We start from the raw sequence: 26,546 nt of genomic DNA on the forward strand, positions 1-26,546 counted from the left end.
TAATTTTTTTTAATAAATTATAATTCGATAGTACCAATTGATGCTTCAGGACCTTGGATTAGGTTTAGCATTTCTTATAAACAAATTAACAAACTACCCTCAATCTCAAAACAATTTACAGCACAAGTGTTAGGCAATGCATCTACTCAATAAGAAATGTTTGCACACTGTTTACATTCTGCATTGCCAAACAGCATCTGATGTCAATTTAGATTTTGGCTTAAACAGCAAGGCTATATAATCTGTCTGTGCCTCACCCCATTTGCACTTAGCACGGTATGGAGTACAGAGAAAGTGCTGTCTCAAAACCGGCTTAACAAGCGTTGAGCAGGGGCTAGGGGAGGTCTGTTTATGTGAGCAGAGACAGCCCCATTGTGTAAACTTTTAGACTGCTAAATTTTCAGAGGCAATTCTGTGGATTGGCTATCCATGCATCCAGGGTCCTTTCCAGGGCAAGAAGGTTAAGGTTCTAGGCAGGGGTCAAGTAATGTGAACATGGTTCTGTCTGGCAAGAACCTGAAGTACAGTTACTAGTCTCGGCACAGTAGCTGCAGAGTAAATGCATCCTTGCAGCCCCAAGACACTTTCAATGAAAGTTTACATGCTCAATCTAAAACAGGAATGACTTACGGTGGCGACCATGGAGTGAGACGTGGCTTATTTGATAGCTCCCGCTCGTGGTGGACTTTTGGGACCTTTCCCCCCGATTTATGGGGGATTTGAGCGGTAAAATTGGAGACTGGTGAGGCAGAGAGGAGGAATCCCACAACAGTTTATGGAGTCGTTGACCAGAAGTGGGCTGCAAAGAAGAGATTGTTGGGCAAAGAAGAGAGTGGAGCCTGCAGCACAGGAAAACATGGCGGAGGTTCAGGAGCTGGGATTGCCGGCCCAGTGGTCAACAGAGCAGCTGGTGAAATTCCTCCAGGAGAGTTTCGCCAAGCAAAGACAGGAGTACCGATTAAGACGGGGATTGATCGGGTGGAAGCCCAGGAACTGGCGATCCAGAAGGTAGAAGAGAAGGTGGCTGAGCACGAGGACCAGCTAACCACGATGGCAATGAAGATGGATCTGATGAGGGACCATTGGAAAAGGCTGCAAGAGAAGGTGGGGATTGTGATGTTTTGCATATGTATGTTCGAGCGGCGGGGGAGGGAGAAAAATAGGGGGTATGATGCTTGGTGCATGGGCGGGGGCTACCAGGCTAGCTGGGCGGACAAGCTCACGGAACCTGAAACAGTGGGCCTCCTTGAATTCCTTAGATGTCTTGTCTCTTTGTCACTGCGCGGTTGCCGTCCTCGCTAAATGTGTATGAAATGTCTACAAACCAACAACTCTGGTAAACTGAAACATCAAATACAGAACGAAGCGCAACAAAAACAGGTTTTAATGGATTTTGTGAAAGAACAGCTTTGTTGAAATGGGGAACTCTATAGCCAGTATCCATTGCTGTAGCGAAACGATCTTGCTTCAAGAAATGAATGCTTGCACAGTCCAGTTTTTCTTCCACTCTAGATGCTGGAACAAGTACACCCCATTCTACTATATTTTTAATACAGTTCATACATTGACCATTTTGAAAGGAGAGACATCTGCAAAAATCCTAAATTGTCTAGAATTTGCAAATTTCACTCTTTTCAAAACTCAAAGAGGGAACAAAATGGACAATAAAGGTAAAGACCCAAAAGGAGCTGACTTAAGCAAGGACATCAGATGAACATAAAAGTTTTGATGGTAGCTTTATAATAACCACCCAAACTGGGACTAGGGTTTCTGCATAGGAGAGTTGGGACACGGTCTGCTGCCATCGCAAAATGAAAACAACACTGGATACCGTGCACACGCATACTGTGGGATTGGGGATGTTTCACATCAACCAGTCCTTAGGCTACATGTTTCCAATTCTTCACAACTTTGGGTAAAGAAATGTTGCCCGAATTCCCTACTGGATTTATTAGTGACTGTCTAATATTTATTATTTCTAGTTTTCATAAACATATCACCCCACAACCTTCTCTTTCTTGCCCAGCCTATGCAGCCTTTCCAGATGAGGACAATTCATCCAATGCTTCTAAAGTCTTTTTATAATAAGGGAGACTAGAACCGTGAACTGGCAAGTGTGGGCAAGAGGAGACAGTGGCATAATGGTACAGGTTGAGTGTCAGGGCTGAGTACATTTCGGATTTCAGATCATTTTGATTTTGGAATACCACTTTTAGGCCTACTTATATTTCAATGGCCTAAGCCCAGGCTAGCTACAGTCTAAAATAAATAAAATGGCTAGAAAAATAAGATGACCCACTGAATAATAAAGATTGGGTGCGATCAGCAAGGTCAGCTCAGGTCATGTCAGCTCGGGTCAGACTTCCTAATGGTTCATGAGGCTCAAAAACAAAAGATTTGGGGCGGGATTCTCCACTCCCACGCCGAAGTGGCCGCGCCGTCGTGAACGCCATCGAGGTTCACGACGGCGTGGAATGGCCCCGGTCCCGCCCGATTCAGGCCCTGACAATGGGCCAGGATCGGGGCCGCGTCATCTACACGCGCCAGGCCTTGTCGCCCGCGTAAAAGTGGCGCCGCATAGATGACGCAGCCGGCGCCGCATAACGAGCCTCATCCACGCATGCGCGGTTGCCGTCCTCTCTAAGTCCGCCCCGCAAGAAGATGGGGGACGGATCCTGCGGGGCCGCGGAAGGAAGGAGGTCCTCCTTCAGAGAGGACGGCCCGATGATCGGTGGGCACCGATCGCGGGCCACCCCACATTCCAGGTAAAGCCCGGTGCAGGATCCCCCCTCGCCCCCCCACAGGCCGACCCCCCAGCGTTCACGCACCACCCACGACTGCAGCGACCAGGTGTGGACGGCGCCGGGGGGAACCCACCGTTTTGGCCTGGCCGCTCGGCCTCAGAATAGCGGGGGTGCCGGAGAATCGCCATTTTGGGTGTCTCCGGCGATTCTCCAGCCTGCGAAACTCGACCGGGCCGTTCCCGCCGCTTGGGAGAATCGCGGGAGGGCGTCGGACCGGCGTCCCCGGACATTTTGGCGGCTCAGGCGATTCTCCGAACCGGCGTGGGAGTGGAGAATCGTGCCCTGGATTTTGGAAGTGTTTGGATTTACGGATAAAGGATACTCGGCCTGTAGTGTCACTGAATTAATAATCCAGAGGCCAAGGCTAATGGTTTAACATCTCATCATAGCAGTTGGTGGAATTTCAATTCAATTACAAAAATTTGGTGCTGGGGACGGCACCCAAACTGGAATGGGGTCAGTGATGGAGGCCTCACTTTCCCAACCTAGCCCCAGGCAGAACCAACTTTCCCTCCCCTCGTTCCTGAACTCCTCCAGTCAGCCAAAAAATTGAGCCAAGTGAGAAGTGGCCGTAAATGGCCACTTTTTTTTCATTCTTTCACTGGATGTGGACATTGTTGGCAAGGCCAGCATTTGTTGCTCATCCCCAATTACCCTTCTTGAACCATCTTCTCGGACCACTGTAATCCATGTGGTTTAGGTACACAGTGCTACAAGGAAGGGTTCCAGGATTTTATTCCACAACTATGGAGGAATAGTGATATAGTTCCAAGTCAGGATGACATGTGGCTTGGAGGGGAACCTGCAGGTAGCGCTACTACCATGTATCTGCAGCCCTTGTCCTTTTAGATGAAAGAGGTCACTGGTTTGGAAGGTACTGTTGAAGATGCCTTACTGAATTTCTGTGGTACATCTTGTAGATGTTTAGGTTGACGGATTTGGTACTTATCAAGTGGGTTGCTTTGTCCTGGATGCTGTTGAGCTTAAGTGTTGTTGGAGCTGCACCAATCCAGACAAACATGGAGTATTCCTTCGCACTCCTGACTTGTGCCTTGTAGATGATGGATTGGCTTTGTGGAGTCAGTTACAGTCTGCAGAATTCCCAGTCTCTGATCTGCTCTTGTAGCCACAATATTTATGTGGTTGGTCCAGTGCAGTTTTCTGGTAAACCCAAATATGTTAACGATAGGGAATTAAGCAATTGTAATGCCATTGAACATCACGAGGATGATGGTTACATTATGTCTTGTTGGAGATGGTCATTGCCTGAAACTTGTGTGGCACTTAAAATACCTCATTTCGGGAGAGGGCAGGCAGGCCACCTTAGGCCTCACCTGCCCCCTGTAAAACTGGGAGCAGGAAGGCCATTCGGGAATTTTACGGGCCCCTCACTTGCAAATCCACCATCGGTGGACCGAAAGGTCTGCCCTGACTGTTTGCTCCTACCAACCCATTTTAAAAATCCGAATAAATTGCAGTGCTTAATTGCTACACGACTTGTTACTATGGTTTACTTTACTAAATACAGGAACAAGTTCAAAACTGTTCCTATTGGATAATATTATTTAAATCACGCAGGAAACCATATACCACACAGGATTAACATGAATGAAGTGAAATGAAATGAAATGAAAATGAAAATCGCTTATTGTCGCAAGTAGGCTTCAAATGAAGTTACTGTGAAAAGCCCCTAGTCGCCACATTCCGGCGCCTGTTCGGGGAGGCAGTTACGGGAATCGAACCATGCTGCTGGTCTGCCTCGGTCTGCTTTCAAAGCCAGCGATTTAGCCCTGTGCTAAACAGCCCCAGCCACATCATACTGTGGCCTGCTGATATGTGAACAAAGAGTTATTAAGAAGAAGCTAATTAGCACAAGTGTTTTGAAGGAAAGGAAATTACTTTTGGTGCAATGCTTCCCACAAAAAGAGAACATCGACCTACCCATTTGCAGGGTTTCTACTTTGAAAGGCAACATTCCCATTTGTATCCTTTAAAACCTACCTGCGACAAGCAATAGGTGCGGAACATGTGTTCACCATGCACGAAAACTGAAATGGGTTTTGCATCACTAACAAGGATTTGAAGGTCCATCCTTGATTGTCCTTGAGAAGGCTGTGGCTTCTTTATCTGCTGCTATTCATGTAATGAGGTTACTCCTGTTAGGTCGGTAGTTCCAGTGATGATGAGCAAATGGCAACATATTTCCAAGTCAGAATGCTGTATGACTTGGAGCTGATGGCCATTCTACGTGCTCTTTGGCCAGTTGATGAAGGATTGGCTTGTTGGAAATGAAAGAAAAAATGGATTCCTAGTCAGGAAGGCAAAAATTAGGAAGAATGACTAAAAGTTGTTTTTTGGAAAATGGAGTGAACTTGATGGTTTAGGAAATAGGTTCAAATGGTCAGGTTGTCAGCTGATAGCACCAAAACTGTCAGTTGAAGGTAGGTGGAGATACAGGGCAGAACCAGAAGGTGAGAGTATGTAGGGTTGAGAATGGAGGGGTTACAGATAGCGAGAAATACAGTTTGGAAAACTGTGAAAATGTCAGTCCATGAATGGGACAAGATGTGATTTTTAGTTTTCTAGGAAGAGGAGTGATATTGGGTTATCAAAATGAAATTTGCTTTGACTGTCAATCTGTATATATATATTTGCTTATCAAAAAGCAAATAGTCTGATAAAGAGTAGAGAGAGGAAATTGTAAGAAAGAGTTGGGTGCAGACAGTGTACATGTTACAACTAATATTGTGCTTTTGCATTAATGTTACTATGGGGCAATATGTCACTGAGAAATAGGAGATTGTCAAGAATAAATCCTTGGGGGCCACAAGTGATAATGGTGTGGGAGTGGGAAGTCATTGCAAGTGTCACAGTCTGGTCAAAAGCTGCAGACAGATCAAGGAAAGGTGGTTTACCTTTGTTACAATCACATAGGATGTAATTTATTACTTTGATATGAGCCATTTTGGTACTGTGGCAGCAGCTGAAACCTGATCAGAAGGATTCAAACATGACGTTTTGGGAAAGACTGGCAGGACTTCTGAAGGTGACAATACGTTCAGGGATGTTGGAGAGGAAAGTGAGGTTCAAGATGAGATGCTAGATTAAAAGGACGATGGGGGTCAAGCATTTTTTTGGAGGAGGAGAGAGAGAGAGAGACAGACAGCGAGACAACATGTCTCACAGACTAATCAAGCAACAAACTGATATAATCATACCCATGGAATCATGCCTTACAGACAATGTCCAAGACACCACCATCACTGGGTAATTCCTGTCTCACTGGCAGGACAGGCCAGCAGAAGTGGCAGCATAGCGGTAGACAGAACACCACTCTGTACTCTGGGGGGACTTCAATGTCCAGCACCAAGAGTGGCTCGGTAGTACCTCCACAGACTGAGTTGGCCGGGTCCTAAATGACATAGCTGTTAGACTGCGACAGGAGGTGAGGGAACCAACAAGAGGGAAAAACATACTTGACCTCATCCTGACCAATCTGCCTGTTGTAGCCATCTGGGATGGCCAATTCCAACTAAGTACAGAGCAACTCGCAAAGACTGATGGGTAAAATGGACAAGCCAAAAGTCAGGCTGGCTCAGAGCCTGAAATGCATATTTGTCAGCAAAGTCCAGACGGCATCGAAACTCCGTCCCATTAGCATGTTAATCAGGCCGATTAGCAGGTGATGGCCCATCTCCCCCAACACAAAGGACTGGTACTCCAGCAACCGGGACAGTCCCAGACATTTTCGGCGCCACTCCCTGTCCAAGGGAAATGCAAACAACGAGGTCAATGACCGCTTGAGACACGCCCAGTCATCCAGATCCCCGCCCACTTATTGGTTAAGGAATCGAACGGAGTGATCAGGGATCACCCAATTAGTAAGGCCCAAATCGAAGGACCGCCCAAAAGAGCGTGAAAGCCCCCGAGTATAAAGGAAGAGTTCGCCATATGTTCGCTCTCTTTTGGCCTTGGTACCCCGGTCACAGACATCGCCAACTGCAGCAACACCAGAAGCAAGTTCGAGTTCAACGCCCACTACCAGACAGATGAGCCCAACTGAGCAACAGTTACCCCTTCAAACCCAAAAGATCCAGAATTGAACAGCGGCCACTGTTTCCTGCCCGAAGTTAAGTACAGGTTGTCTTAGTAATAGGTGTAGTTAACTGGTAGTGTTTATGTTGCATGATTGATTGTATATAAATAAAGTACCCTTGACCTTGAACTAACTAAATGGTGTTTGGCTCTTTGATCGGTATCCGGTTGAAACTTGTGGTGGTATCATTCAATACCTGGCAACTCTAAGCATTCGGATGTAGACAATATAGAAAGAAGGCAAATCCACTCTTTTCCCTAATTGGAACAGAGCCACAGAAAACACAGAGTAAAAGAAACTCACAACAGTTATTGGCAACATCTGATGGGACTCGACCCAGAAGTGACCGTGTCACTCCGAGAGATCCACCAAAGCATTTGAATTAGAATCCAAATTGGCAAAGTAAAAGAAACCACAAGCGAAACCAGTATCGATCAAACACCCAGAATCCGGGAGTGTGTAATTTGCATGCGTACTAACAAAGGGACATAAGGTAAACTCGATAGATTTTGTTGCGTGAAACTTTCGGGAGTTGCGTAAACCGGAAAATAGCTTAAGCCGTACCCGTGTTATTCCCCCTTGTTCCAAATTTCCGGGAGTCAGAAGTATTTGTAGGGATGGCCATGAAGGCAATGGAACGCCTTATGCATCCACAAGAGCCCGAGGTCGTAGCGACCAATAGATCAGAACAGTGTCCCGTATGGAAAGAAGAGATCAGGAAGTACCTAAAGGGGAAAGGATGGCCCCTATGGTCTGTGTTTTGCACGAAGGAAGCGACAGGTCCTGGCAGCATGGGACAGACTTGGCGGGACAGCCTGACCAAGATCCATAAGAAAAGTGTGACTAAGGCTCGTAAGCCGATGGCAATCGTGTCCTGTCGAGCACAATTGCGAGGCACAGAGGAGGTCGTGAAGACGCTCCGCAAGCAGCTAGAGGAGAAGGAGAAAAGTAGAGAGGGAGATTTAAGTGAATGCGAGAAATTAAATGTACAGCTCCGGGAGCAGTTAGCAGCGAAGGACAAGGAAATAGATGATGTCAAGAGGGCACGTCAATCCTGTCTCGCCCACCTTAGCAGCTTCCAAATCCAATTTGATAAGGCCTACCAGGACACACAGCGTGCTGTACTGGTACGAGAAGAGACAGAGAATCAGGTACAGATCCTAAAGAAAAAATGCGATGATTTAAAAGCAGCCCTCCGAGCACTCCACAGTTCCACTACGGAACAGAGGCAAGTTCGGTGGACCACGCTAAATGCAGGCAGAAAATTGCAAGGTTGCAATCCCTGCTATCAGTTCAAAACGGGTTTAGAGACACCTTTGGCCCACAGCCAGACCAGGAAGACGGCCCCAATTGGCAGGAACTCAGTGAAATGGCCCAACGGTACGTAAGCGAGACCGAGAATCAAAATAAAGCCCGCCAGGCCCCGAAGAGAAAAGCACCTGCCCCACCGACTGCACAGGCAGCATCCCAACCCAATGAACCCCATCAACACACAGCGCAGGGTGACCATGGAAGACCAACCCGATTTTGTGTACACCACCCCATTATCGATCACCCAGTTACGAGACACCCGAGAGAAGATAGATACTTTCCACCCCACATCGGACCCACATCACTTTTTCGAGTTAGTAAAACAACAAACCCTTATGTACGGTTTCGAGCCGGAGCAGGTTAAGCTCATAGTTATGTGCTAACACCCCTCAGTTAGTTCAGCCCTTCACGACCCACAAAATGTAGGAGGAGGTAGCCTCCAAGAAATGAAAACGGCCATCTTATACGCCATAGGATATAACAGAGGAGATCCGGTAAACAGACTCAACCGGTACAGGTAGAAAAAGGGAGAGCATCCAACAGTGCTTGCTGGATGTCTTTGGATCCATTTCACTGCGGTATTTGGTGAATTATCCCACGCCCATTTATCAGCAGACAATACGGCCAAATGGACCCGTACGTTCATGTCCCACGCCACAGAGGCAGGACAGAAGGCATGCACCAGTTACGACCCCTCAGACCCAGCACACAAGTGTGGGTTCTGAAACAATTGTCCAGAGGTTGGGAACAGTTGGTACAGAAAAAGACAGAACATGAGAGAGTAGACGCCACCATGAACCCAGTAAAGGCACACCAAGACCCTGCATGGGTAAATGAAAGCAGAGGTACAGCGCAGCACCCCAAGACACAGGAATGTTATAATTGCGGACACGAAGGACATTATGCCCGAGAATGCAATGCCCCCCCGAAGCAGCAAAGGAATCAGCACTCAACCCCACCCCCATCCCAGAAACAATTCCCGACCCATTCACAGCGGTAGCGCCCAACCAGATAATTCGGCCACAAGTGGCACTGATTGACGGTGTTCGGGCTCCCCAACTTGGGTCTGCGGCACCCTTTGGGATAAGTCCGGAAGAAGGGTAGTCGCAGGCACAGTCCGGGGACACCCCGTAGAGTTCCTTTGGGACACAGGAGGGTCCCGAACCACGTTAAACTCCTCCATCATGTTCCAGATAGAGATATGGCCCACTACGGATACCATTACCCTTAGTGGCTTTACAGGTCACCTCCAGCAGGGACACATCACAGCCCCTGTGGACATACAGCTCGGTGATATTAGGACAAAACATTTGGTTGTTTTAGTAGACTTGCCCAGGCAGCAGAACACATTCTAGGTTTCGATTTTATGAGTACACACAACCTCTCATTCGACCCAGTTAACCGATGCATCTGGAAAATGGCGAGAGCAGCACGAGCCCCCGCCACGCTCACAGTAGGAGATTATGCTCATAGAATCAGCTCAGTAGGAGCGTACTGGTTTGATCCACAAACCATTACCACAGACAAAGCAGTTAGAGAGGTCTTGAAAAGACATAAGACAGCATTTGCCCAGCACAAGCACAACTGCAGTAAAATCCCAGGTGTTGTAAACATTACAGGTCCCGATCACAAGCCCCAGAAACAGTACGGCTTCCCCCAGCAGGCCGAGGGACAGATAGCCAAGGCAATTCAAAGCTTATTGATGCAACGCGTGATTCGTCCCGTTGCATCGACAAATAATGCCCCGATTTGGCCAGTAAGAAAACCGGATGGATCATGGCGACTGACCATTGACTAGAGAATTGAACAAAGTGACTCCCCTAGCAGCCCCCACCATTGCCACAAGTCCCGAGACCATGTTGAGACAGGGACTCCAGTCAAAAAAAAATTCGGTATTAGACATCAGTAATGGCTTTTGGTCAATACCACTGGACAAAGCATGCCAGTATAAATTTGCTTTCACCTTCCAGGGACAACAGTACACGTGGACATACCGTCCACAAGGCTCACACAATTCCCCCTCCATTTTTCACAGACAATTGGCAAACAGATTATCTAAATTTTCCCACCCTGAATGCCTTGTTCAGTATGTGGACGACTTGCTCCTACAGACTGACACCAAGGAAGAGCACACCTCACTTCTTTCGGAATTATTGGAACTCCTTACAACGATTGGATGCAAAATTAACCCCAAGAAAGCCCAAATTCTTCAGGAAAAGGTCACGCATTTAGGTACAGTCATCACTCATGGGAAGAACACAAACGGATTGATTCCATTGTAAATTTGCCCTTGCCCCAAAACGTTACAGCCCTCCGGTCATTTTTAGGACTGGTTGGATATTGTCGGAACCATATAGACGGATTCGCCACAAAGGCAGCCCCACTCTCCGATTTACTAAAGAAACAGGCACCATGGAAATGGCTTCCACAGCACATGGATGCCGTGGATGCATTGAAACGCACCCTGAGCACAGCCCCCGCTTTGCAAGCCCCCGATCCCCACTCCCCGTATGCAATAGAGGTAGCGACCACAGATCGCACCCTTTCGGCCGAACTCCTGCAGGAAAGGCACGATCGTCTGGGACCCGTGGCTTATGCCTCACGAGTCTTAGATCCGGTCGAACAAGGATTTTCAGCCTGCGAGAGGCACCTATTAGCAGTTTTCTGGGCGGTACAGTACTTCTCGTACATAACCGGACTCAACCCAGTAACCATTTTGACCGAGCACACCCCGTCACAGCTTTTATTGGACGGCAGACTAAAAGACGGCACAGTAAGCCAAATTCGAGCAGCACGATGGACCCTACTCCTACAGGGACGCAACATCACGGTCAAACGGACCAAAACGCACACGTTTCTGGCCGATAACCCACATAAGTGCGAGATCATAGCCCCAAAACACACCACAGGACCCTTTGTTCCAAAGTCAGTGCCAAGAAAGACAGATATCGGACCCCAGCCCAGAGACAAAGTTCTGAGAATTTATGTTGACGGATCCTCCACAGTCCTGAGGGAAAAAGAGTAACAGGCTGTGGCATTTATGTAGAGGACGTGCAGGGACGCGCTTTAGAAGAGATAGCTTTAAAGTTGCCTGGACACTTAGGTTCGCAGGCAGCCGAGTTAGCGGCCACTGCTTACATTGTCCAGCACCCCAATTCATTCCCAACCCCTGCAGACATATATTCAGACACTTTGTACGTCTGCAACAGCCTGTAGCCATCCGGGATGGCCACTTCCCGATTACAACATGGACACTTTGCAAAGATTGCAGGGAAAATACTGAGAAAGCAAGCAGGTACAGTGTTTGTCTGCATATTAGAGCCGCAGTTCCCAGATAAGACCAAAACTGCAAATCCATTAGCATACTAATGGCCCATCTCCGGGAACAAAAGAGTAATATTTGAGTAACCGATACTAAGGCAGACACCCCGGCGCCAGAGGAGACCAGAACAAAGCAGGCCAACAGCCACCTAGGACACGCCCAGCCATCAGGGCACCCACCCTTTATTGGAGGAAATCGATAGGAACGATCGGGAAATGGTCCAATTAATGGCCGAACAGGCGCCGGAATGTGGTGACTAGGGGCTTTTCACAGTAACTTGATTGAAGCCTACTTGTGACAATAAGCGATTTTCATTTTCATTTCATTCATTTTTCATTTCATTAATTGGGGCCAAGTTCAAGGCCCACCCAAAAGCGTGTGAAGCCCCTTTTGGGTATAAGAAGGATCCCCCAAGAGAGAATCGTTCTCTTGGCTCCGGCTCTCACTAAGGAGATACCTGCCCAACGCGCTGCACCAGAACAAGTAAGTCCAAGGTCAACGCACGCTACCAGACAGACGACCTTAGCTGTTCCCCTTCACCACTTCGACCCCAGCAGCCTCAGTACCGAACAACGGCCATTGTTCCTCTGACTAAGTGGGCGCCCGAAGCTAAGTATAGGCTTTGGCAGTAGTGATAGTTTAGTCTGTAATATTTGTGCATGAGTATATTTAACTGTGTGTGTAAATAAATAAGCATTTGACTTTGAACTAACTAACTGGTGTATCGAGTCTTTGATCAGTATTCGTTTTGAACCTTGTGGCGGTATCGAAAGATACCTGGCGACTCAGAGGAATGGATAGGGTGGACAGTGAGCGCCTTTTTCCTCGGATAGTGATGGATAGCACGAAGGGACATAGCTTTAAATTGAGGGGAGATAGATATAGGACAGATGTCAGAGGTAGGTTCTTTACTCAGAGTAGTCAGGGCGTGGAATGCCCTGCCTGCAACAGTAGTGGACTCGCCAATATTAAGGGCATTTAAATGGTCATTGGATAAACATATGGATGATAATGGAATAGTGTAGGTGGGCTTTAGATTGGTTTCACAAATCGGTGCAACATCAAGGGCCGAAGGTCCTGTACTGCACTGTAATGTTCTATGTGATGTGGTGACACTATCACCCTGCTAAATGGGATAGACTTTGAACAGATCTAGCAACTCCAGTCTGGGCATCCATGAGGCGCTGTTGGCCAACAGCAGCAGCAGAACTTAGTCAGGCACATTCAGTCACCTCATGGCCGGCACATTACCCACTCTACCATTACCACCAAGCCAGGTGACCAACCCTGGTTCAATGAAGAGTGCAGGAAAACATGCCAGGAGCAACATCAGTCGGCCTAAAAATGAGGTGTCAATCTAGTGAAGCTACAACACGCGCGTGCCAAATAGCATAAGCAGCAAGTGACAAACAGAGCTAAGTGAAGTCGGAGGGGAACTAAAATTTGGGTCAGAGTTGCTGTAATTTCCTCCCACAGCTGCCTGGGATACAACTCACCCAGCCTGGCGATTTGGCCACTTTTAAGCCTACCAGAATCTCCAAAACCTCCTCACTCCCTATGTCAAACTGTTAAAAAACCTCAGTGTCCCTCTCCCAAATTCTGTACCTACATCCTCCTTCTCCCGAGTGAAGATAGATGTGAAGTACTCGCTTAACACCCTACCAATGGCCTCCAGCAACACGAATGGGTCCTATGTTTTCCCTGGTTGTCCTCTTCCCCTTAATATCTTTAAACTGAATTATTCACAATTGAAAAAATTAGGTGTACAACACAAATTCTTAGCTCACAGACCACTTTGAGGAATCACCTTTTACATGATCATGACACTGTCTTTTAAATCTATTTTTATGAAAACATAATTTAGCACAAGGGCCCATGCATTTGGCTCATCTTTGTTTTAACACAAACAATCCATCCAAATTCAAATGTCAGCAATTTCAAATTAAAGAGTACGGCTTGAAACAATATTGTCATAATGATTGCTGCCGTAAGGTATTCTGGCAAGATATCTTGCCACAGTAATTTTTTTTTTTTAAATTTAGAGTACCCAATTCTTTTTTTACAATTAAGGGGAAATTTAGCGTGGTCAATCCACCTACCCTGCACATCTTTAGGTATGGGGCGAAACCCACGCAAACACGGGTAGAATGTGCAACCTCCACACGGACAGTGACCCAGAGCCAGGATCGTACCTGGGACCTTTGCGCCGTGAGGAAACAGTGCTACCCACTGTGCCGCCGTGCTGCCGCTTGCCACAGTAATAACAGAAAAACACACAACTTATGGTTAAATTAGAAAAATCCAAAAAGATGGGAGCTTACAGGAAAAGCCCCCCCCCCCCCACCCCACCAAGCTACAAATGGATATTAAGCGAAAAGCAAAGTCAGCACCTACCTTTTCATGGGTGACTTTCTTACCCTCGCCATCTAAAATATACAAACACAAAGCAGAAAAAGGATTAATTAATATGCAGTATATAACAAAGATTTTTTATAAGTGTGTCTAGTTTTGCCTGCTAGCTTTGTTCCAATTCTTGGAAAATTTCAGAGCAAGTAGATCATCATTGACCATCATCCCTGTACCCAAAAAAAAGTCAAGCAGCGTGCCTTAATGACTATCGTCCAGTGGCTCTGACATCCATCATCATGAAGTGTTTCGAAAGGTTAGTCATGGCACAAATCAACTCCAGCCTCCCAGATTGCCTTGATCCACCACAGTTTGCCTACCGATGCAACAGGTCCACAGCAGACGCCATCTCCATGGCCCAGCACGCTACCCTGGAACACCTAGATAACAAAGACACCTATGTCAGACTCCTATTTATCGACTACAGCTCAGCCTTCAACACTATCATTCATTCAAAACTCATCTCCAAACTCCGTGGCCATGGCCTCGGCTCCTCCCTCTGCGACTGGATCCTGAACTTTCTAACCCACAGGCCACAATCAGTAAGGATATGCAACAACACCTCCTCCACGATCATCCTCAACACCGGTGCCCCACAATGCTGTGTCCTCAGCCCCCTACTATACTTATACACCTATGACTGTGTGGCCAAATTCCCCATCAACTCGATTTTCAAATTTGCTGATGACACCACCTAGTGGGTCGGATTTCAAACAATGACGTGACAGAGTACAGGAATGAGGAATCTGGTGAACTGGTGCGATGACAATAATCTCTCCCTCAATGTCAACAAAATGAAGGAGATTGTCATCGACTTCAGGAAGCATAGTGGAGAACATGCCCCTATCTACATCAATGGGAACGAAGTAGAAAGGGTCGAGAGCTTCAAGTTTTTAGGTGTACAGATCACCAACAGCTTGTCCTGGTCCCCCCCCATGCCGACACTATAGTTAAGCAAGCCCACCAACGACTCTAGTTTCTCAGAAGACTAAGGAAATTTGGTATGTCAACTACGACCCTCACCAACTTCTACAGATGCACCATAGAAAGCATTCTTTCTGGTTGTATCACAGCTTGGTATGGAGCCCGCTCTGCCCAAGACCGCAGGAAACTACAAAAGGTTGTGAATGTAGCCCGATCCATCACGCAAACCAGCCTCCCATCCACTGACCCAATTTATAATTCACGCTGCCTCAGAAAGGCAACCAGCATAATTAAGGACCCCATGCACCCCGGACATACTCTCTTCCACCTTCTTCCATCAGGAAAAGATACCAAAGTTTGAGGTCACGTACCAACCGACTCAAGAACAGCTTCGTCCCTACTGCCATCAGACTTTTGAATGGACCTACCTCGTATTAAGTTGATCTTTTCTCTACATCTTGCTATAACTGTAACATTATATTCTGCAGTCTCTGTCTTCCTTCCCTATGTACGGTATGCATTGTTTGTACAGCATGCACAAAACAATACTTTTCACTGTATACTAATACATGTGACAATAATAAATCAAATCAAATCAAATAGATCTTCAACTAGAAATCAAAGCCAAAGAATATTACAATGTAATTGATATCATGGATCTCATACGACGGGAGTTTCCAATTCCAAGTCGATGAAATGCATCAACTGAGGGTTTGCAATGACACAAGCTGGATAGCCTAGGATTTATAGCACACAAACAGGCCAGCCACTCCAATCAGTCACTGTTGGTGAGTATTACATTTCTCATACTTTTAAGATAGCAACATGTCAGGAAAATGCTCTGAACATATTTTGCAATGGCCCTAAATACTGTATTTATGAATACAATACTTGGTCTGACTGAATTTTTCTGATGTGAAATAAAACCATTCAGAAAAGTTAAATACCTTGAGCATAAAACTTGGTTCTGACAATTACTTTATTGATCTAGGGGATATATCCGAGGGTTCACTCACTGAGTCTATATGGGTAGAACTGAAAAATGAGGAAGGAGAGATCACTTTGATAGTATTGTACTACAGGCCCCCAAACAGTCTTCCCAAATGGAAAATTGAGGAGCAAATATGTCAGGAGATTAAAGACGGCTGCAAGAAAAATAGGGTGGTAATAGTTGGGGACCTTAACTTTCCTAAAATTGACTGGGACAGCTTTAGCATTAGGGGCTTGAATGGAGAGAAATTTGTTGCGTGTACTCAGGAGGAATTTCTCATTCAGTAAGTGGATGGTCCGACTGGAGTGGGGGGAAAACTTGATATCCTCTTGGGGAATAAGGAAGGGCAGGTAACTGAAGTGTTAGTGAGGGATCACACTGGGACTAGTGACCATAATTCCATTAGTTTTAAGAGAGCTATTGAGAATGATAGGTCTGGCCCAAAAGTTAAAATTCTAAATTGGGGCAAGGCCAATTTTGATGGTATTAGACAGGAACTTTTAAAAGTTGATAGGGGGAGTCTGATGGCAGGCAAAGAGACAGCTGGTAAATGGGTGGCTTTCAAAAGTGTGTTAACCAGGGTTCAGGGTAAGCATATTCCTTTTAGAGCAAAGGGCAAGGCTGGTAGAAGTAGGGAAACCTGGATGACTCCGGATATTGAGGCCCTGGTCATCGGCATCAGCATGCATTGGCAGCTGGGATCTCTTAAAGAGTATAGATGTTGTCGAAGTTGAGTTAAGAGAGAAATCAGGAAGGCAAAAAGGAGACATGAGATTGCTTTGGCAGATAAGGCAAAGGAGAATCCAAAGAGCTTCTACAAATACATAAAAGGCAAAAGAGTAACGAGGGAGAGAGTAGGGCTTCTTAAGGATCTACAACAGATGGGTGAGGTTATAAATGAATATTTCTCAGCAGCATTTACTTATTTGGGGAAATAAATAGTGATGTCTTGAGGAACGTACATATTACAGAGAAGTAAGTGCTGGAAGTCTTAAACATCATCAAGGTAGAGAAATCCCCGGGACTTCATGAAATGTATCCCAGGACGTTGTGGGAGGCAAGGGAGGAAATCGTGGTCCCCTAGCAGAGATATTTGAATCGTCGACAGCCACAGATGAGGTGCCTGAAGAATGGAGGGTAGCAAATGTTGTGCCTCTTATAAGAAGGGCCGCAGGGAAAAGCCTGGGAACTACACACCGGTGAGCCTGACGTCTATGGTAGGTGTTAGAAGATATTCTGAGAGACAGGATCTACAGGCATTTAGAGAGGCAAGGACTGATTAGGGACAGTCAGCATGGCTTTGAGTGGAAATCATGCCTCACAAATTTGATTGAGTTTTTTGAAAGGGTAACCAAGAAGGTATAGTAATAATCTTTATTATTGTCACATGTAGGCTTACATTAACACTGCAATGAAGTTACTGTGAAAAACCCCGAGTCAACACATTCCAGCGCCTGTTCAGTTACACAGAGGGAGGGCAGGGCAGTCGACATTGCTTGTCAACATGGACTTTAGCAAGGCTTTTGACAAGGTACACATAGTAGGTTGTTGCATAAGGTTAAATCTCATGGGATCCAGGGTGAGATAGCCAATTGGATACAAAATTGGCTTGACGGCAGAAGACAAAGGGTGGTTGTCGAGGGGTGTTTTTCAAACTGGAGGCCTGTGACTAGCGGTGTGCCTCAGGTATCAATGCTGGGTCCACTGTTATTTGTTATTTATATTAGTGATTTGGATGAGAATTTAGAAGGTATGATTAGTAAATTTGCAGATGAGACCAAGATCGGTGGCATGGTGGACAGTGAAGGTTATCTAGGATTGCAACAGGATCTTGATCAATTGGGCCAGTGGGCCGATGAATGACAGATGGAGTTTAATTTAGATAAATGTGAGGTGATGCATTTTGGTAGATCGAATCGGGGCAGGACCTACTCAGTTAATGGTAGGGAGTTGGGGTGAGTTATAGAACAAAGAGATCTAGGAGTACAGGTTCATAACTCCTTGAAAGTGGAGTCACAGGTGGACAGGGATTTGACAAAGGCATTTAGTATGCTTGGTTTAATTTATCAGAACATTGAATACAGGAGCTGGGATGTTTTGTTGCAGTGGTACAAGACATTAGTAAGGACACACTTGGAATACTGTGTACAGTTCTGGCCTATTATAGGAAGATTAATTTTAAACTAGAAAGAGTGCAGAAAAGATGTACTAGGATGCTACCAGGGCTTGATGGTTTGAGTTATAAGGAGAGGCTGGATAGACTGGGACTTTTTTCCCAGGAGCATAGGAGGCTTAGGGTGATCTTACGGAGGTCTATAAAACAATCAGGGACATAGATAAGGTAGATAGTCAACATTTTTTCTCAAAGGCAGGGGAGTCATAGGTTTAATAAGAGGGTAGAGATACCAAAGGGTAGAGAGGGGCAATGTTTTCACACAGAGGGTGGTGAGTGTCTGGAATGAGCAGACAAAGGCTGTAGTAGAGGCAGGTACAATTTTGTCTTTTAAAGGGCACAGTGGTTAGCAATTCTGTCTCACAGTGCCAAGGTCCCTGGTTCGATCCCAGCCCCGGGTCACTGTCCATGTGGAATTTGCATTCACCCCGTGTCTGCGCGCAGGTTGGCCACACTAAATTGCCCCTTAATTGGAAAACAAAATAATAATAATTGGGTACTCTTAAATTTATATTGAAAAAAATGTGTCTTTTAAAAAGCATTTAGACAGTTATATGGGGAAGCTGGTAGTAGAGGGTTATGGGCCAAATGTGGGCGATTGGTACTAGCATAAGGTAAAAACTGGGCAGCATGGACAAGTTAGGCAGAAGGGCCGGTTTTTATGCTTACTGTAAACCTCTGTGACTCTATAACATGCTGTCCAAAGTTAACATCCGTTATCCACAAGTTAATGATTGCCAAAGTGATACTGGGCTGGAGACCGCTGGAGACCCCCCCCCCCCCCCCCCCCCCAAATATATCTGACCAGCAGGGTGGTTTACCATTTTCCCCAACAGTCATCTGCTCCACCTTGTCAATGTTTTCATATTTCTCTTCAACGGGTTGTCCTGCTTTAACGATTCATGTATTCTCTGAGCCTTATGTATGTCTCAATTCTCTCATCATGCTTTCTTTTGTTTTATGGTATGATTACTTATGTCATTTAACCAGCTTCTGTCCCTCTACCTATAATAACCTTACTGGGCATTTAATGTTTTCTTGTCTTTCTTTCTCAGCTGTTATATCTTCCAGCTCTCACAGGTTATATCAGAAATGTTTACTTTTCCTCCCACATATGCTGCCTGACAGGTTGAGATTGTTTTTCTGAGTTAGCCCCTCAAGAATGTGTGAATTGAAACTGCACAAGTTGCCGTATTTGCCAAAGACAACAGGAATAATAACTTTTATATAGAAGCAAATTACTGTGGATGCTGCATCTGAAACAAAAACAGAAAATACTGGACAATCACAACACGTTTCAAGTCTGGATGTCTGTCAAAGCTTTGATAAAGAGTCATCCAGACTCGAAACATTAGCTCCCTTCTCGCTCCCCACAGGAATAATAACTTGGTGGAGAGGATAGCTTTTAAAATACAAATTAAAGTCACGTGCAAGTTCCAAGAAAACCAACGGTTTCTGCTGCCAGCATCTATGGAATTAAACAGCAAAGATGAATTGACAGTCATGCACAACATTGGGGGTGTCATTCGCGGCTCTGTCCGCACCAAAATCAAAAGAAATGTCTTGATTTTTTGCAAAAGCAGGAGACTGGATAAAGCACCCTGGTCGCCGTCGCGGGAATTGCATCAACTTCCGGCGATCAGCACGAGGCCTCGCAATTGTACTTTTTGTTTGTAACAATAAAAACATCAGGCCAAATCTTAAATTTTAATCCTTCTCTTCTTACAAATTACTGGGGAGGGTCATTCGAACCTTACCCGGAGCAGAGCTGGTACTCGCGCTATTACCCGGAACCCCGGGCTGTCCGGGACTTGTTCTGTATCCTTCAGACATTCTTCACACTGCCCGGTATTGCGTCTGCGCACAGCCACTGTTCTCCCTTCTGTCACATCTCAATGAGAAGGTGGACGCATGCACCAATGTGCACCAGTATCACCATATTCAGCTTTGACAAAGTCATCCAGACTCGAAACGTTAGCTCCCTTCTCTCTCAGCAGATACTGTCAGACCTGGGATTGCCCAGGATTTTCTATTTTTGTTTCAGATTCCAGCATCTGCGGTAATTTGCTTTTGTCGTTGAAAATCATTCAGCAATGTGTCATTACGTCAACGACAATAAAAGCACTGTATCACAAAACCCTCCTCATCACTTTCTGTCAGTGATTCTTCACTGTTTCGGATTTAGTTAAGTTTCGAAAGGGCATTTTAGGTGCAAGACTAAGAAAAACAATTTAGCCCAAATGTATAAAAGAACAGTTTGTTTACTGGAAATACTGGTCTGGTAGTATTTGGGGTGAGCGTTTTAGAACCCAGGCACAAAAACAGGAAATATTGGAAATGCTGCATTAACAGCTTTTGTGGTGAGAGAAAAGGAACAAAGTTAACATTTCAGATGACCTTTCAGCATGAAAGTCGTTTACCTGAAATGCTAACTCTTGTTTCTCTCCACATATGCTGCCAGACCAGCGAAATATTTTCAGCATTTTCTGTTTTATCTCAAATTCCGAGAGCCTGCAGTATTTTGTTTTTTGTATTACTGTTGCAATAAAAGAAAAGTATAAATGGCTTAATCACTGCAAGTTGATAACTGGTAATTCTCATTTGTGCTGAGTTTTGTCATTCACGATGACACAATCCTAAACCTAGTAAATTTCAGGAGAAACCAAATGCAAATAGAACGGTCAAATCAAATATTTGTACAGCAAGGGGAAGTTATATCATTCTGGTGTGCCTACCAATCAATCCTTAATAGTAATCTGAAATTAATCCTACTGTACTTCTCCATGGCACTGCATATTTGTCTGTTTCTAAAGGTTAAGTACTTTTCTCTGAGAAAATGCAATGGCTTTTGTCTCAACCTGTATCCACATTGTGTGGCGATGCCGGCGTTGGACTAGGGTGAGCACAGTAAGAAGTTTTACAACATCAGGTTAAAGTCCAACAGGTTTGTTTCGATGTCACTAGCTTGCGGAGCGCTGCTCCTTTCTCATCTGTCTATATAAATGTTTCTGGAACATACCTAGGAGAAAGGTTAAGAGGAAATATAACTTAGGAGAGGTTACTGATCGAGGTGTTAAGATTCAGAACAGAGGTAAAAAAGCCAACATAAGTGTACTTTACCTGAATGCTCGTAGTATTCGGAATAAGGTAAATGAGTTGATGGCGCAAATCATCGTGAATGACTATGATTTAGTGGCCATTACTGAAACATGGTTAAAGGATGTTCACGACTGGGAGTTAAATATCCGAGCGTATCAAACTTTTCGGAAGGACAGAGTGGATGGTAAGGGAGGTGGTGTAGCTCTGTTATTTAAGGATGACATCCAGGCAACAGTAAGGGATGACATCGGTGCTATGGAGGATAAGGTTGAATCCATTTGGGTGGAAATCAGGAATAGTAAGGCGAAAAAGTCACTGATAGGAGTAATCTACAGGCCACCAAATAGTAACATTATGGTGGGGCAGGCAATAAACAAAGAAATAACAGATGCATGTAGAAATGGTACAGCGGACTTCCGGGTGCGGCGATGACCAGCTCAGTCGCACGTTTCGGCAGCTCCCTGTGAAACGGACTTTTGGGCTCTTGATAGGAGCCCCAACGGCAATTTTGACGGCTAAAAACACTGTGCGGTAAACCAGAAGGGAATCCCCCCTGGATACGGATGGAAAAAGGAGGAGAGAGTGGCCAGATTGCAGTGGATCCTTTAGAACAGCGGCAAGGAAGGCAAGCAAAAACCAAGATGGCGTCGGAAGGTGGCAGTTTAACATGGGGCCCTGAACAACAAGAGTTCTTGAAATGCTGTGTGGAAGAGATCAAAAAGGAAATGAAGAAAGAGCTGTTGGCCCCGATACTACAGGCGATCGAAGGGCTAAAGGAGGAACAAAAGACCCAGGAGCGGGAGCTTCGGGTCGTGAAGGCAAAGGCAGCCGAGAATGAGGACGATATACAGGGCCTGGTGGTGAAGACGGAGACGCAGGAGGCACATCAGAAACGATGTGTGGAAAGGTTGGAGGCACTGGAAAACAACGCAAGGAGGAACAACCTGAGGATTCTTGGTCTTCCTGAAGGTGTGGAGGGAGCGGACGTCGGGGCATATGTGAGCACGATGCTGCACTCGTTAATGGGAGCGGAGGCCCCGGCGGGTCCGTTGGAGGTGGAGGGAGCATACCGAGTGATGGCGCGAGGACCGAGAGCAGGAGAAATTCCCAGAGCCATAGTGGTGAGATTCCTCCGTTTTAAGGATAGAGAAATGGTCCTTAGATGGGCGAAGAAAACTCGGAGCAGTAAATGGGAGAACGCGGTGATCCGCGTTTATCAAGACTGGAGTGCGGAGGTGAAGACGAAGGAGGGCGAGCTTAAATCGGGCCAAGGCGGTGCTTCATAAAAAGAAGATAAAATTTGGAATGCTGCAACCGGCAAGACTGTGGGTCACATATCGAGGGAGGCACCACTACTTTGAGACGGCGGATGAAGCGTGGACTTTTATTGTGGAAGAAAAACTGGAATGAGCGGGTTATTAAAAAGAACGTTCGAACAAAGTGGTGGGGCGAATGTGGGGGGCAAAGAGGGGTTTTATGTACTAATCCTGCGATGTGGTAACTTTTCTCTCTCCCACAGGTGGTGATGGGGGGAGGAGGGGAGGTGGAGGAGATGGGGCGTTGGCCATTGGGGGCGGGGCCAAGGGAGAAGCGCGGGCTTGGTTCCCGCGCTATGATAATCATGGCGGGAATAGAGAAGCAGGTAGGAGGGGGCATCGCACGGTGCGAGCCGAGGTCACGGGGGGAAGCCGAGGTCAGCCAGAGTTTGCTGACTTCTGGGAGCAACATGGGGGGAGTAATTACGCTAGCGGGGGATCTAGCGGGGGGGTGGGAGGGGGGAATTACTGGGTTTCTGCTGCTGGGGAGAGGGGGGAGCTGGTATGGGAGAGGATGGGCGGGGGGGCACCGCCTGGGGGAGATACAGCTGCGTGGGAACTGGGTGAGGAGCTGGAAAAAGGTGATGGCTAATCGACAAGGGGGGGGGGGTAGGAAGCCCCCCAACTCGGCTGATCACGTGGACCGTGAGAGGGCTGAACGGGCCGATAAAGAGGGCACGGGTACTCGCACACCTTAAGAAACTTAAGGCAGATGTGGTTATGTTACAGGAAACGCACCTGAAACTGATAGACCAGGTTAGGCTACGCAAAGGATGGGTGGGGCAGGTGTTCCATTTGGGGCTAGATGCGAAAAACAGGGGGGTGGCTATATTAGTGGGGAAGCGGGTAATGTTCGAGGCAAAGACTATAGTGGCGGATAACGGGGGCAGATACGTGATGGTGAGTGGCAAACTACAGGGGGAGACGGTGGTTTTGGTAAACGTATATGCCCCGAACTGGGATGATGCCAATTTTATGAGGCGGATGCTAGGACGCATTCCGGACCTAGAGATGGGAAAGCTGATAATGGGGGGAGATTTTAATACGGTGTTGGAACCAGGGCTGGATAGGTCGAAGTCCAGGACTGGAAGGAGGCCGGCAGCAGCCAAGGTGCTTAAAGATTTTATGGAGCAGATGGGAGGTGTAGACCCGTGGAGATTTAGCAGACCTAGGAGTAAGGAGTTCTCGTTTTTCTCCTATGTCCATAAAGTCTACTCGCGAATAGACTTTTTTGTGCTGGGTAGGGCATTGATCCCGAAGGTGAGGGGAACGGAGTATACGGCTATAGCCATTTCGGATCACGCTCCACACTGGGTGGACTTGGAGATAGGGGAGGAAACAGGAGGGCGCCCACCCTGGAGAATGGACATGGGACTAATGGCAGATGAGGGGGTGTGTCTAAGGGTGAGGGGGTGCATTGAAAAGTACTTGGAACTCAATGATAATGGGGAGGTCCAGGTGGGAGTGGTCTGGGAGGCGTTGAAGGCGGTGGTTAGAGGGGAGCTGATATCAATAAGGGCACATAAAGGGAAGCAGGAGAGTAAGGAACGGGAGCGGTTGCTGCAAGAACTTTTGAGGGTGGACAGACAATATGCGGAAGCACCGGAGGAGGGACTGTACAGGGAAAGGCAAAGGCTACATGTAGAATTTGACTTGCTGACTACAGGCACTGCAGAGGCACAATGGAGGAAGGCACAGGGTGTACAGTACGAATATGGGGAGAAGGCGAGCAGGTTGCTGGCACACCAATTGAGGAAAAGGGGAGCAGCGAGGGAAATAGGGGGAGTGAGGGATGAGGAAGGAGAGATGGAGCGGGGAGCGGAGAGAGTGAATGGAGTGTTCAAGACATTTTATAAAAAATTATATGAAGCTCGACGCCCGGATGGGAGGGAGAGAATGATGGGCTTCTTGGATCGGCTGGAATTTCCCAAGGTGGAAGAGCAGGAAAGGGTGGGACTGGGAGCACAGATCGAGGTAGAAGAAGTGGTGAAAGGAATTAGGAGCATGCAGGCGGGAAAGGCCCCGGGACCGGATGGATTCCCAGTCGAATTCTATAGAAAATATGTGGACTTGCTCGCCCCGGTACTGACGAGGACCTTTAATGAGGCAAAGGAAAGGGGACAACTGCCCCCGACTATGTCTGAAGCAACGATATCGCTTCTCTTAAAGAAGGAAAAGGACCCGCTACAATGCGGGTCCTATAGACCTATTTCCCTCCTAAATGTAGATGCGAAGGTCCTGGCCAAGGTAATGGCAATGAGAATAGAGGAATGTGTCCCGGGGGTGGTCCACGAGGACCAAACTGGGTTTGTGAAGGGGAGACAGCTGAACACGAATATACAAGGTTGTTAGGGGTAATGATGATGGCCCCACCAGAGGGAGAAACGGAGATAGTAGTGGCGATGGATGCCGAGAAAGCATTTGATAGAGTGGAGTGGGATTATTTGTGGGAGGTGTTGAGGAGATTTGGTTTTGGAGAGGGGTATGTTAGATGGGTGCAGCTGTTGTATAGGGCCCCAGTGGCGAGCGTGGTCACGAATGGACGGGGATCTGCATATTTTCGGCTCCATAGAGGGACAAGGCAGGGATGCCCTCTGTCCCCATTATTGTTTGCACTGGCGATTGAGCCCCTGGCGATAGCGTTGAGGGGTTCCAAGAAGTGGAGGGGAGTACTTAGGGGAGGAGAAGAGCACCGGGTATCTTTGTATGCGGACGATTTGCTACTATACGTGGCGGACCCGGCGGAGGGGATGCCAGAAATAATGCGGATACTTGGGGAGTTTGGGGATTTTTCAGGGTATAAATTGAACATGGGGAAAAGTGAGTTGTTTGTGGTGCATCCAGGGGAGCAGAGTAGAGAAATAGAGGACCTACCACTGAGGAAGGTAACAAGGGACTTTCGTTACCTGGGGACCCAGATAGCTAAGAATTGGGGCACATTGCACAGGTTAAATTTAACGCGGTTGGTGGAACAGATGGAGGAGGATTTCAAGAGATGGGATATGGTATCCCTGTCAATGGCAGGGAGGGTGCAGGCGGTTAAGATGGTGGTCCTCCCGAGATTCCTCTTTGTGTTTCAGTGCCTCCCGGTGGTGATCACGAAGGCTTTTTTAAAAAGGATTGAAAAGAGCATCATGGGTTTTGTGTGGGCCGGGAAGACCCCGAGAGTGAGGAACGGATTCTTACAGCGTAGCAGGGATAGGGGGGTGCTGGCACTACCGAGCCTAAGTGAGTATTATTGGGCCGCTAATATTTCAATGGTGAGTGAGTGGATGGGAGAGGAGGAGGGAGCGGCGTGGAAGAGATTAGAGAGGGCGTCCTGTAGGGGGACTAGCCTACAGGCTATGGTGACAGCCCCATTGCCGTTCTCACCGAGGAACTACACCACAAGCCCGGTGGTGGTGGCTACACTGAAGATTTGGGGACAGTGGAGACGGCATAGGGGAAAGACTGGAGCCTTGGGGGGGTCCCCGATAAGAAACAACCATAGGTTTGCCCCGGGGGGAATGGATGGGGGATATGGAATGTGGCAAAGAGCAGGAATAACGCAACTGAAAGATCTGTTTGTGGATGGGAAGTTCGCGAGTCTGGGAGCGCTGACCGAGAAATATGGGTTGCCCCAAGGGAATGCATTCAGGTATATGCAACTGAGGGCTTTTGCAAGGCAACAGGTGAGGGAATTCCCGCAGCTCCCGACACAAGAGGTGCAGGACAGAGTGATCTCAAAGACATGGGTGGGGGATGGTAAGGTGTCAGATATATATAGGGAAATGAGGGACGAAGGGGAGACTATGGTAGATGAACTAAAAGGGAAATGGGAAGAAGAGCTGGGGGAGGAGATCGAGGAGGGGCTGTGGGCAGATGCCCTAAGCAGGGTAAACTCGTCGTCCTCGTGTGCCAGGCTAAGCCTGATTCAGTTTAAGGTATTACACAGGGCACATATGACTGGAGCACGGCTCAGTAAATTTTTTGGGGTGGAGGATAGGTGTGCGAGGTGCTCGAGAAGCCCAGCGAATCATACCCATATGTTTTGGTCATGCCCGGCACTACAGAGGTTTTGGATGGGGGTGACAAAGGTACTTTCAAAAGTAGTAGGAGTCCGGG

At 47.0% G+C, this 26,546-nt stretch overlaps 1 protein-coding gene across 1 annotated transcript in view; it reads right to left on the reverse strand.

Annotated features, from left to right (window-relative positions):
- eif2b4 (eukaryotic translation initiation factor 2B, subunit 4 delta) overlaps window positions 1–19,971 on the reverse strand; it is a 98,190-nt gene extending 78,219 nt beyond the window's left edge. The window contains exons 1-2 of the mRNA XM_072499654.1: window positions 19,785–19,971; window positions 13,928–13,959 (exon numbers count right to left, since the gene is read on the reverse strand). Coding sequence (XP_072355755.1) covers window positions 13,928–13,959; window positions 19,785–19,860 — 108 coding nt within the window. The 5' untranslated portion in view covers window positions 19,861–19,971. The remainder of the gene's footprint in view (window positions 1–13,927; window positions 13,960–19,784) is intronic.
- Window positions 19,972–26,546: the final 6,575 nt, after the last annotated feature.

The sequence above is a fragment of the Scyliorhinus torazame genome, chromosome 4 (genome assembly GCF_047496885.1).
Source record: "Scyliorhinus torazame isolate Kashiwa2021f chromosome 4, sScyTor2.1, whole genome shotgun sequence".
Classification (NCBI taxonomy): domain Eukaryota; kingdom Metazoa; phylum Chordata; class Chondrichthyes; order Carcharhiniformes; family Scyliorhinidae; genus Scyliorhinus; species Scyliorhinus torazame.